The sequence below is a fragment of the Petromyzon marinus genome, chromosome 14 (genome assembly GCF_048934315.1).
Source record: "Petromyzon marinus isolate PM22_M1 ecotype Great Lakes invasive population chromosome 14, UKy_Petmar_22M1.pri1.0, whole genome shotgun sequence".
NCBI classification, from domain to species: domain Eukaryota; kingdom Metazoa; phylum Chordata; class Hyperoartia; order Petromyzontiformes; family Petromyzontidae; genus Petromyzon; species Petromyzon marinus.
Genome location: NC_133680.1, coordinates 1,387,723 through 1,401,256, shown reverse-complemented (window position 1 = coordinate 1,401,256; position 13,534 = coordinate 1,387,723). Strand labels below are relative to the sequence as shown.

The following is a 13,534-nucleotide window of genomic DNA, read 5'->3' as shown; positions in this document are numbered from 1 at the left end:
TAAGTAAGGACTTGTTAGTAAGTAAGGAGTTGTTAGTAAGTAAGGACTTGTCCCTTACTTTTTATTCAACGCGTGTGCGTCGATGGCACAGCCATCGATTGAGGGTCGAATTCGAACCGCGTTGTGTGATCGGCATCGCGCTCACTGAAGGTGTTTGCCTTCAGGGAAGTCGTGTACAGTTGTATACGCAACTGCGCACAATTCTATGAGTCACTTATAACTGCTTTTCCGTTACTTATTGCAAATTATGGACTATTGTCCTACCATTTCATAGAGTCCCTGGCACATAATAATATGCTACATAGTGGCAGTGGGGGTCGCTAAAATGCCGATTTATTACTAATGAACTCCATTGATCCGATCGAAATTAGGGATTTCGATCGGATCATTGGGGGGCACGTGCCACCCCCACTGGCTCCGCCAGTGGTTCCAGCGAGCTTGGCTCCGTGTGTTGGATTACAGTTGCTGCGTAAACGACGCACTCAGAGAAGGCCGTGCTCCTCGTGGGTCGCGTAAAAATCCACTGCGTGTTCATGTTTATTACGCTGATGGCCAGATCTGTGCTGGAGGCGTTGCAAGCGTAGTCCTCCACAGCGGCGCTGAATTAGTGTTGCGTGTGTGAGGTCTGCTGCGAGCCACTGTGATCGACGTAGCGCACTGGGCTTGTTTAGCGCTCACTCAGCCACCCGCTCACCCACTCACTCGTCACGCTTCAGGTCGCAACAGCACGCCGAATTCCCGAATTCACCGTCTCGCCCACTGACGCACTCACTCACTCAGCCACTCACCGCACTGCAGGTCAGAACAACGCTCCCTCACTCACCCAATCATCCACCCACTCCCACCGCACTGCAGGTCACCTCACTTCCCTTACCGCTTCTTCCCTTCGCACCGCGCTACTCTGGAATTCCCTCCTCCCGTCCTCGTTTTTTTTTCCCTCCCAAGTTCTCACGATAAAAAAAAAACCTTTCTCGACTCAAGAAACGGCGACTCGAGGAATGTCCCAGATTCACGTGAGACACGTCACGTGAGACACGTCACGTGAGAAGTGGCGAGTCTTTTGGGCTGTGCGAGTTTGTCCGTGTGTGCGTCCATCTGTCAGTCGTCTCCACCCGCAACATCCCATACATAACCTCTTGCCAGCAGCAAGCGTTCCTCACTTCACGAGGTAACCTCAAAGTGCACCTAGCCTGGCACGAGTGCTGTGCTAAGGCGTCACCGCCACTGAGTGGCTGGGCGTGGTGCTGGCTACCCCCCCTCCCTCTTGATTGGACGACACCGGCAGCAGAGCCCCTAAATGGGGGCATGACGGCTAGGGTGCCACTTAGGGGCCGTCCCTAAATGACGTCACGCACCTGGGGGGGGGGGGGTCAGACATTTGTGACGATGTGTGGATGAGGGGGGGGTTTGAGAAATGTGACGTTACATCAAAATGTGCAACTTTAAATAAATATAGACGGCACGTTCTACTTAATTAAATATACTTTTTTATATAAATGTTTTCCCCTACAACATCAGAGTGCATCGCCACATTAAATACGCACTACAATGACAATAGTTTAAAGCGATTTAAAGCATGTTTTTTTTTGGGGGGGGGGGGTTCAGAGCTTTGTGACGTCATATTTGAGGGGGGGTCTGACTTTTTGTGACGCCATGTGACGATGGAGGGGGGGGGGGTCAAAAATCGTCCAAAATCGCGTGACGTCATTTATGGACGGCCCTTTGGCCACGACACCGGTCATGACACCCACGATTAATTCAATCGTGCTGCCTGTTGCTGGCCGTTTGGCGTCTTGGGCCATTCGACCTCTGCTCTGCACGATCGTGATTTTGTAAAAAAAAAAAATTGGCCGTGCCTCGAGCACGTGGCGGGTGGGGAGGGGTTTGTGGCGTGGGGGGGAGGACATGGGGGTTGGAGGAGGGGCGATCCTCCACTCACGGTCACTGCCCTCACCTGTCCGCCCAGGTGAGTGAGCGCGGGGGAGGCAGGGGAAGGGGGGGGGTCAGACCCGCGGGGCTGGGCGCGTGCGTGCGACAGGCTGATCTCACGTTACACGCACGCACAGAGAGAGAGAGAAAGGAGCCGGTGCGGGCGGTGGGGGTGGTGCTGTATTTGCCGTGTGCGCTACTGTATTCGTGAGGTCCGGGTCCGTCCGGGCACGCGGCCACGGGCCCCTGTTTATAGAGGCGCCCGGTACGCGCCCACAGCGGCAGCAGCGGCAGCAGCGGCAGGAGCCGCGGCGACGACGGTCGAGCGTCGTTGTGACGGGAGCGGCGTGGCTGGCTGGGGTCGACGGTAACGGCGAGGGGGGAGCGGACCGCGTTCCGAGCCGGCGCGCCTCTTCACCCCCCCCCCCCTCCCCCGTGTGCGGGGGGGCCGGGCGCTGTCCGCGCTCCGCTCGCGGGCGGCGGCGGCGGGACGCCGCTCGGCTCGGGAGTCGAACCCGGGACTACAAATTTCGCGGCCACGCGTGCGAGGCTGGGGGGTGGTGGGGGAGGCGGTGGGTGGGGGAAGGGGGTGGGGGAAGGGGGTTTGCGGGTGCTGGAGCGTGGTTCTCACCTGCACGAGACGGGGAAGCGCCGGGAGTAATTTATTTGGAAAGGGGGCAGCCGCTGCCCTTGGAGTGAACGCTCCACGCAGCGGCCGCCTTTGGCACGAGGTGCAGAGGGCTTGGTGAAGGAGCCGGGGAAGCCCGGGACCACTCGGAGATCATCATCACCATCATCATCACCATCATTATTATTATACCTTCATTTTTAAAGTCAACCTCGACGGGGCATGAAGGACGCACGCTCCGCAGGCGCTGTTGGCCACAGGCGGCGATGGTGGTGCCACTGCCTGCGCGGGCCGGAGCAGCCCCAGCAGCCCCAGCAGGCCCAGCAGGCCCAGCAGGCCCAGCAGGCCCAGCAGGCCCAGCAGGCCCAGCACGCGCCGGACGGGAGGGCAGCGTGGCGCGGCGCCGCGGGCAGCCGGCTGCTGTGCGGGCAGCGTGGCGGGGCCGCGGGTGACGATGGCGGCGTTGACGGCGTGGACGGCATTGACGGGGGTGACGGGAGCGGTGGTGGTGGTGGTGGTGACGATGACGATGAGCGGCGCCCGTTCAGCAGGGAGGACGGCGCGAGCGTGACCGGCGAGTGCGGAGCTGAAGAGTTCGACTCCCTGCTGTCGCCGTCCCTCCCGTCCTCCTCGCCCTCCGCCTCCTCGCTGCGGTCGCTGCTGGGTTCATGGCCTGGGGGCAGAGCGCCGGACCCCGAGATGAACGCGGACGGGGACTCGAACCGGGACAAGGACTCGAACCGGGACAGCGGCGTGGAGACTCAGGGCCTCCCGGGATCTCCCGAGTGTGGGGTCCAACCCGAACCGCCGAGCTCTCCGGAGCCAATGGCAAGTGCGGCTCAGGTGACGACGCGCGTGTCCCCGTGTTGTGTGTGTCTGTCTGTGTGTGTCTGTCTGTGTGTGTCTGTGTGTGTCTGTCGTGTGTCTGTCTGTCTGTGTGTGTCTGTCTGTCTGTCTGTGTGTGTCTGTGTGTGTCTGTCGTGTGTCTGTGTCTGTCTGTGTGTGTCTGTCTGTGTCTGTGTGTCTGTGTCTGTCTGTGTGTGTCTGTGTGTGTCTGTCTGTGTGTGTCTGTCTGTGTGTCTGTCTGTGTGTGTCTGTCGTGTGTCTGTCTGTGTGTGTGTCTGTCTGTCTGTGTATGTCTGTGTGTGTCTGTCTGTGTCTGTCTGTGTGTGTCTGTCTGTGTGTGTCTGTCGTGTGTCTGTCTGTGTGTGTCTGTGTCTGTGTGTGTCTGTCTGTGTGTGTGTCTGTCTGTGTGTGTGTCTGTCTGTCTGTCTGTGTGTGTGTGTGTGTCTGTCTGTCTGTCTGTGTGTGTCTGTCTGTCTGTCTGTGTGTCTGTGTGTGTGTCCGTCTGTGTGTGTCTGTCTGTGTGTGTCTGTGTGTGTCTGTCTGTGTTTGTCTGTCTGTGTCTGTCTGTGTGTGTCTGTCTGTGTCTGTCTGTATGTATGTCTCTCTGTGTGTCTGTCTGTCTGTGTGTGTCTGTCTGTATGTCTGTCTGTGTGTGTCTGTATCTGTGTGTGTCTGTCTGTATGTGTCTGTGTGTGTCTGTGTGTGTCCATCGACACTTCACGTGGCCTCAAGGTGCACATGGCCTGGCACAAGCGTCGTGGTGACGTCACCGCCACTTAGTGGCGAATGGCGGTTGTTGTCTGTCTGTGTGTGTCGGGGGAGCGGTAGTGTAGTGGTTGGCACGCCGCACTATGAATCCGACAACCCGGGATCGATTCCTGTCCTCGACCAATAACAGTGGCGAATATTTGAGCCGGTCCTGGGCCTCCCCTAGGTCGACTCGACCTCAAATGCGAACCTGATGCGATGTTTAAACACGAGGGTGCTAGCCACCCACCCCCTCGTGTGCCATGCCGGTCTTCATAGTTGCTCGCTAACAGCACTTGCCCCAACAGTCTGTTCAGACTATACGAAGGACCTTTATGTGTGTGTGTCGTGTGTCCATCTGTCTGTATTAATTAGTTCCATAGTTCCATTTATTTGGTATAGCCCTGTGAGCCATTCGGCTCTTGAATCGGGTGCAACCGCAACAAACAAAAAACAAAAACATGAACAAGAAAACATTTTAAAGTGACTATGTGATTGTCCAAACAGAAAATCCAGGAAAAAAACCCATCAAAATATTCCTGAAATAGCACCGTACACCAACGCTGTGTGCAAAAATCCCAGTGGGATGCAAGTCAAACAACAACAACAACCACAAGACAACTAAGATTAAGGCCATCAGTCTAACTCCGTACTACAACAAACAAAAACATGGCCAAACCAAAAAAACGTTTTCGAAATCACCAAAATAAAAGCCATAAATGCAATGTAACAGTGATCATAGGGACTGTGACCGAATTTTTAACAATAAACTACATACATAAATTATAACACCAAGCCCTAGAGCCATATTTTAGGCCACTGAGTAGCAGTGGCAGCTAGGGGTGTACAACTCCTCTAGAGCAGTTTTGAGTGAAGATCTCATAGGTAGTGATTCAAGTTGCAGTTTAATTGCTATACTGCGGTGTCTGTTGGTGGTTGAGTCGACCTCGTGTGAGTCGGCTCGAGGTGACCTTATGAGAGGTCAAGGCATCAATCATCATAAGACACTAATTAATTATCGCTGTCATCATGGTCATCAGAAGATCCATCAACGTGCACGATAATGATCACACATCTGCATCATCATAAAACACTCACGATCATGATGACACTTTCGATACACACACATCCCAGTGACACGCACATCGACCTGCATAGCCTTAAACAGGCTACTGGGGCAAGTGCTGTTAAGAATGCACCTACATCACACACATCACATCATCATCACGAGATTTATCACACACACACACATTGTCATCGTCACACACATTCGCATCATCATCATAAAACACTCACTGGCATGATCGCTCTGCGTGTAACATCGTCACCTCCCACGCCTCGCCACACGCCACTCGTCACACGCCACTCGTCACCAAAGCAAACAGCGATGACACCCACCCACTAAGCTTCCCCCTCGATCACCACGACCACCATCACCACCACCACCACCATAATCATCATCATCACCACCACCACCACCATCATCACCACCATCATCATCATCACCACCACCATCATCACCACCATCATCATCACCACCACCACCATCACCACCACCATCATCATCACCACCACCACCACCATCATCACCACCACCACCATCATCACCACCATCACCACCACCACCACCATCACCACCACCATCATCATAATCGCCGCCCCCTCCATCACCACGCCGGTATTGAGCGCGCGAAGCAGCCCGGGGCTCCGAGCGATCGCCCGGTGTGAAAACACAAAGACAAACAAAGATAAAGATCCCCCGTATAGTTTTACAGCCGAGGATTGGGGCAAGTGCTGTTAGCGAGGAGCACCTGCGAAGGTCGGGACGGTACACAAAGGGGGTGGCCAGCACCAAGCACGCCGGGCCACCCCCGCCTCTACCTAGTGGCCACGGTAGCTCATGTTAGGATGAGTCGATCTAGGTGTAGGCACACGACCGGTTCATTATAATGGTATCTGGTGTTGCTGGCTGCGCACTGCGCTAATCGCTGCGCCTCCGCTCCCCTAGAGTGAAACAGAACACACACGCATAGAGCGATTGCCCTGCGCGGGGCACGTGGGTGCTGTTAGCTATTAGAGGAGGTGTGAGATTGTATTTTGACCCCCGTAGGATTCTCACTCCGTGGAGGGGGGAAGGGGCGAGGTAGGGGGACAAAATACAAATGTTATTCATGGCCCTCTTCCGAATATTACAACAATCGGTTAACGCTTTGATGTGACGGCGTTGCGTAATGCTGCCGGCCCAGTCGCTCTTGAGAAAGAGCTTTTCAGCTCGCCGGGCTTTTCCCGAACGGGACGTAAACTTGTAAACCGCCTGCCCCCGTCTCTCCGCCCCACCGGCAGAGCCAGTTTTTGGGTCATTGTGTTCATCTCACAGCTGTTGTTATGATGGGAGTTGGCCGATGGCTGTCGTGTTCGCCTTGAACCCTCATGAAGACAAATGGCAATTCGAAGGAGGCGATATGAAAACCTTGGCCACGCAGCCGCGCTCCGATCACACCAATCTGTTGTTTGCGATCCGTGAACGTTGCGTGTTGCTCGTTGCTGGCGGCCCTTGTCTCGTCCCGGTGGCTGGGGAAGCGCGCGAGAGCGAGCTGGAGCAAGCGAGACGAACACTGCCAGTGGGACAATGCAAGTGAGGCACAAACGAGACTCACAATAGAAGCGAGGTAGATAATACAAATGAGACAATGGAAATAAGATAGACAATACAAACCAGACAGACAATACAAACGAGTCATACAATACAAATAAGATAGACAATACAAACCAGACAGACAATACAAACGAGTCAGACAATACAAATAAGATGGACAATACAAATGAGACGGACAATACAAACGAGTCGGACAAAACAAATGAGATGGACAATACAAACGAGATGAACGGAGACAAAGATTATGACTCCAAGCAGGGTTTCATCCAAGCCGCCTCTGTCTGGGTCAGAGATTCAGAAAATATTTTCCACGCCCGGCACACCACATCCAGTAGGCCCACATCTCGCTATGACTGTGGCCGTGACTCGAGTCACCTGCCCACCTACTCCAGTCTACACCGGCGACCCGCAGAATATTGAGTGGGAAATTCAACCGTGGTGACCTCATCCCCACCCTAGTCCCAGACCAGGGGTCGGCAACGAGATGAACAAGAAAGAGGCTTTTATTTTAATTCGGTACAAAGACTCAATGCTTCAAGAGCATGTGACTAACCCTTTCCTAGACCATAATCCTTAACCCTAACCCTTAATCGTAACCCTAACCCCCAAACCCCATTACCGTCTCCAACCCTAATCCTGAACCATAACTCTTAAGACGATCACTTATCATCATCCTGATCCTGGCCGATACTCCAACCCGCATCTAAGTGGCTAACCCCGACCACGAGATTCGCTTTGCTCTCTGAACCACAACTCCAACCTTATCCCGAACCCCAGCACCTCCAATTAGCACGGTTGGTCATGTATGGTACGAAATAAGTTCAACATACAACCATAATCCTAACCCTATCTTTAACCAAAACTCAAACCCTACTCCAACTGGAACCTTAACTCTATAGCCAAAACCCTCTCCCTCACCCTAATACTCGTGTCTAACAACAACTTTCACAATAACCCTGACCCTAACACCAACAAAACAGGCCAACCCTAGCCCCACCCCATAACCCCAACTACACCTCTAACCCCACCCATCTCCAACCCTATTCTTAACCCTGACGATATATACAGTGAGGAAAAAAAGTATTTGATCCCCTGCTGATTTTGTGCGTTTGCCCACTGACAAAGAAATGATCAGTCTATAATTTTAATGGTAGGTTTATTTGAACAGCGAGAGACAGAATAACAACAACAAAATCCAGAAAAACGCATGTCAAAAATGTTATGAATTTATTTGCATTTTAATGAGGGAAATAAGTATTTGACCCCCTCTCAATCAGAAAGATTTCTGGCTCCCAGGTGTCTTTTATACAGGTAACAAGCTGAGATTAGGAGCACTCCCTTTAAGAGTGTGCTCCTAATCTCAGCTCGTTACCTGTATAAAAGACACCTGTCCACAGAAGCAATCAATCAATCAGATTCCAAACTCTCCACCATGGCCAAGACCAAAGAGCTCTCCAAGGATGTCAGAGACAAGATTGTAGACCTTCACAAGGCTGGAATGGGCTACAAGACCATTGCCAAGCAGCTTGGTGAGAAGGTGACAACAGTTGGTGCAATTATTCGCAAATGGAAGAAACACAAAAGAACTGTCAATCTCCCTCGGCCTGGGGCTCCATGCAAGATCTCACCTCGTGGAGTTGCAATGATCATGAGAACGGTGAGGAATCAGCCCAGAACTACACGGGAGGATCTTGTCAATGATCTCAAGGCAGCTGGGACCATAGTCACCAAGAAAACAATTGGTAACACACTACGCCGTGAAGGACTGAAATCCTGCAGCGCCCGCAAGGTCCCCCTGCTCAAGAAAGCTCATATACATGCCTGTCTGAAATGAACATCTGAATGATTCAGAGGACAACTGGGTGAACGTGTTGTGGTCAGATGAGACCAAAATGGAGCTCTTTGGCATCAACTCAACTCGCCGTGTTTGGAGGAGGAGGAATGCTGCCTATGACCCCAAGAACACCATCCCTACCGTCAAACATGGAGGTGGAAACATGCTTTGGGGGTGTTTTTCTGCTAAGGGGACAGGACAACTTCACCGCATCAAAGGGACGATGGACGGGGCCATGTACCATGAAATTTTGGGTGAGAACCTCCTTCCCTCAGCCAGGGCATTGAAAATGGGTCGTGGATGGGTATTCCAGCATGACAATGACCCAAAACACACGGCCAAGGCAACAAAGGAGTGGCTCAAGAAGAAGCACATTAAGGTCCTGAAGTGGCCTAGCCAGTCTCCAGACCTTAATCCCATAGAAAATCTGTGGAGGGAGCTGAAGGTTCGAGTTGCCAAACGTCAGCCTCGAAACCTTAATGACTTGGAGAAGATCTGCAAAGAGGAGTGGGACAAAATCCCTCCTGAGATGTGTGCCAACCTGGTGGCCAACTACAAGAAACGTCTGACCTCTGTGATTGCCAACAAGGGTTTTTCCACCAAATACTAAGTCATGTTTTGCAGAGGGGTCAAATACTTATTTCCCTCATTAAAATGGAAATCAATTCATAACATTTTTGACATGCGTTTTTCTGGATTTTTTTGTTATTCTGTCTCTCACTGTTCAAATAAACCTAACATTAAAATTATAGACTGATCATTTCTTTGTCAGTGGGCAAACGTATAAAATCAGCAGGGGATCAAATACTTTTCCCCTCGCTGTACCCCAACCTCTATCTCGAACCCTATCCTTAATCCTCACCCACACGTTCGCGTTGTACCCGCACCCACTCATGTCGCGGCGCCCACGATCATCATCACGATCATCATCACGATCATCATCACGATCATCATCACGATCATCATCACGATCATCATCACGGCCACCATCACGGCCACGCCCCTTGAGCCCCGATACCAACCGTGAGACGTGCTGGCGACCACCCCGGGCCCCGCGCTTTGGGGGGTCTCCGCGCTTCGACGTCACGTTGTCAGATGAGATTCTTGCGGCTTAGTTTGAAGGCGTCGCGGGGAGGTACACACGGGGTGGGGCTTGCCCCGGGCCCCCCACACCCCTCCCCCCCCATGGGCGACCCTGCCTGGGGGGACGGGGAGGTGGGGGGGTTATGAGTAGGGGGGGGGGTCTGGGTTATTTTGGCTTCAGCCCCCCCTCCCCTCGGGGCTCCCACGATGCTGACTCAGCAGTCCCGGGGCTGCGTGCACACGGAGATTCGGAGAATGTCCCCAGCTCACGTGAGACAGAGACGCGTTGGTTGGGTGTGTGAGGTTGTCTGTGTGTGTGAGGTTGCCTGTGTGTGAAGTTGTCTGTGTGTGTTTGAGGTTGTCTGTGTGTGTGTGTGAAGTTGTCTGTGTGTGTGAGGTTGTCTGTGTGTGTGAGGTTGTCTGTGTTTGTGTGTGAGGTTGTCTGTGTGTGTGTGTGAGGTTGTCTGTGTTTGTGTGTGAGGTTGTCTGTGTGTGTGTGTGAGGTTGTCTGTGTGTGTGAGGTTGTCTGTGTGTGTGTGAGGTTGTCTGTGTGTGTGAGGTTGTCTGTGTGTGTGTGAGGTTGTCTGTGTGTGAGTGATGTTGTCTGTGTGTGTGTGATGTTGTCTGTGTGTGTGTGAGGTTGTCTGTGTGTGTGAGGTTGTCTGTGTGTGAGTGATGTTGTCTGTGTGTGTGTGAGGTTATCTGTTTATCTTTGTGTTGTCTGCGTGAGTGCGTGGGGAGCGGTAGTGTAGCGGTTATTGCGCTGCGCTACAAACCCGATTCCCACTCACGGCCAACACCGGTAACTGATTATAATTATCTTAACCCGTCCTGGGCATCTCCTAGGTCGACTCAAACTCAAATTAGTACCTGGCGCGGTGCGTAAAGATCGTCACTAGGGAGACAAAGGCGGCCGGGCATGGTGCTGGCCACCCCACCCCTTCGTGTTCCATGCCAGCCTTTAAAGGTGCTCGTTTCCAGCACTTGCCACCACAGTCTAATCAGGTTATACGGGGAACCTTTGTCTTTGGTGCGGGTCTTTTTGTGTCTTTCTATGTTGGTGCCTCTGTACCATTTGGTTCTCTGTGTCCTTTTGGGGCTCTTAGGAGTGTCTGCTGTGTGTCTCTGTGTGTGCCATGCCGGCCTTCATCAGTGATTGTGCGTGTCTCTGTGTGTGCCATGCCGGCCTTCATCAGTGATTGTGCGTGTCTCTGTGTGTGCCATGCCAGTCTTCATCAGTGCTTGTGTGTCTCTGTGTGTGCCATGCCGGCCTTCATCAGTGATTGTGCGTGTCTCTGTGTGTGCCATGCCGGCCTTCATCAATGATTGTGCGTGTCTCTGTGTGTGCCATGCCGGCCTTCATCAATGATTGTGCGTGTCTCTGTGTGTGCCATGCCGGCCTTCATCAGTGATTGTGCGTGTCTCTGTGTGTGCCATGCCCGCCTTCATATGTGCTTGCTAAGAGCACGTGTCCCGCCAGTCTGCTCGAGGTGTACTCGTGCATTATTTGCATGCTGTCAAATCCTCACTGTGTGTACTCGGGCAACCTTACCTGGTCAACACGGAAGCAATGGATGGGGCGGGGGGGCTGCGGTGGGGAGTGGGGGATCACACTGCCCTCCCCACCCCACCCCACATGTCCCCAGTTCATTATGGATGAGAAAAAATAAAGTCTCGTGCTGCGTCGTAACAGATAAGTCAACACGTGAGTTGGACCATCAGCCTGTTGGCCTTCAAGACCAACGTCGCTATCCACCATCAGCACTTGTTCCAGCGAGCGACCCCTGGACCGGTCCCGACCTTCATAGTCTCATCAGCAGAGCCACCCACGTTAGAGATTACCCCAGATGCCGATTCATTGCGGCTGTAATCAAACTGACTCCTAGTTTCACAATGAATGTTTGTCCGAGTGTGCCTGTGTGTGTCTGCTGTGTGTTGCTGTGTGTCTGTGTGTGTGTCTGTGTGTCTGTGTTTGTCTGTATGTGTCTGTGTGTATGTAGTGTAGCGGTTAGCGCTACGCTGCGCTACGAACCCGGATTCGATTCTCATTTACGGCCAACACCAGTGACGATTATCTGAATCGGTCCTGCGCCTCCCCTAGGTCGACTCAGCCTTAAATGAGTACCTGGTGCGTTGTGTAAACATCGCCATTAAAGAGACAAAGGCGGTCGGGCGTCGTGTTGGCCACCCACCCCCTCGTGTGCCGTGCCAGCCTTCATAGGCGCTCTCTCGCATAACTCTGTGAAGGCTACAGAGGGGATCTTTGTCTTTGTGGCGCATGTAATGGGTTTGTAAATCCCTCCGGTCACGAGAGGCAGCAAAATGTAACACAACTTTGAAAGATAATACTATAACGTAAAATTATTATTTTGAATCGCCTCCCGAATCTGCGCTGTTGTCGTCTTCACGAGACGAGGGTTCCGCTTGGAACCCTCAAAGAGAGCGGCGCCTCACCACCTCGTGTTCGAGAGCGGTCCGTGGAAGGAGACATGACGGAACTCCCGTCAGGGGTTCCTGAGAGTGACCTCTCATCCCCACAGAAGAGGGCAGCGCTTTGCCCCTCGCCCAGCCACAGAGATGCTTGAGTGCCACGTGACAGACAAATTGGCATTTGAAAAAATTCTCGAAGTGATGTGTGTGGGGGGGGGGGTGCTTATTTGTGCGTTCATCGGTGACCGGGCTGGTGCCACCAACTCGCTACACTCGTGCAGCCGGTTTAATCACTACTGGGTGTGTGTAAATCTGTGGGTCTCGATGTGAGTGTCCAGGTCTCTTCACGTGGCCTTAATGTGCACATAGCCTGGCACAAGCGCCGTGGTGACGTCACCGCCATTTAGTGGGGAATGGTGGTTGTTGTATAGGTCTCTCTGTGAGTCTATGTTATATAGGTCGTTGGCTTTTGTGTGTGAGTCCACTGGCTCTCTATGTACGTCTGTAGGTCTCGCTGTGAGACTATGGGTCTCCGTTGTAGGTCTGTGGCTCTCTGTGTGCGTCAGGAGCGTGTTGTTGTGAATCTACCTCTGAGTTATTGGTAATCGGACTGAGGCCATCAACTGGCTACCCTTGAGAACCTGGTTGGACTACTGCTCGGTCTATATGGGTTTATGAGTCTACAGGGTGACGTCAGTCTACAGGGTGACGTCAGTCTACAGGGTGACGTCAGTCTACAGGGTGACGTCAGTCTACAGGGTGACGTCAGTCTACAGGGTGACGTCAGTCTACAGGGTGACGTCAGTCTACAGGGTGACGTCAGTCTACAGGGTGACGTCAGTCTAGAGGGTGACGTCAGTCTAGAGGGTGACCCAGATCCCAACCCAGGAACTCGGCCATTCCGTCCGAGTGTCTCTGACACGGCCACTGTGAACCTGGCACGGCCACCACCAACGCCAACCTCGTCACGCCGTTCCCCCGTCGCTTCCCTCTCCTCCAGAAGCTGCACCTCACCGCAATGGAGCTGCTGGAAACGGAGAGGACTTACGTGAAGAGGCTCAGCCTCCTGGATGAGGTGCTCACCCTGCACCTACACGCTGCACATACACCTACACCCTGCACCTACACCCTGCACCCTGTACCTACACCCTGCACCTACACCCTGCACCTACAACCTACACCCTGCACCTACACCCTGCACCCTGTACCTACACCCTGCACCTACACGCTGCACCTACACCCTGCACCTACACCCTCCACCTACACCCTGCACCTACACCCTGCACCTACACCCTGCACCTACACCCTGCACCTACAACCTACACCCTGCACCTACACGCTGCACCTACACCCTGCACCTACACCCTGCACCTACACCCTG

The 13,534-nt window shown here is 53.2% G+C and overlaps 1 protein-coding gene across 3 annotated transcripts in view; it reads left to right on the top strand.

Annotated features, from left to right (window-relative positions):
• LOC116942479 (uncharacterized) overlaps positions 1 to 13,534 on the top strand; it is a 53,932-nt gene that overhangs the window by 26,396 nt on the left and 14,002 nt on the right. The window contains exons 4-5 of one of the 3 annotated variants that reach the window (XM_032954466.2): positions 3,106 to 3,385; positions 13,154 to 13,228. In XM_032954466.2, the coding sequence (XP_032810357.2) occupies positions 3,106 to 3,385; positions 13,154 to 13,228 (355 nt within the window). Of the gene's footprint in view, positions 1 to 3,105; positions 3,401 to 13,153; positions 13,229 to 13,534 lie in introns of all 3 variants that reach the window. The other 2 variants (XM_032954465.2, XM_032954464.2) reach the window with 2 other exon arrangements.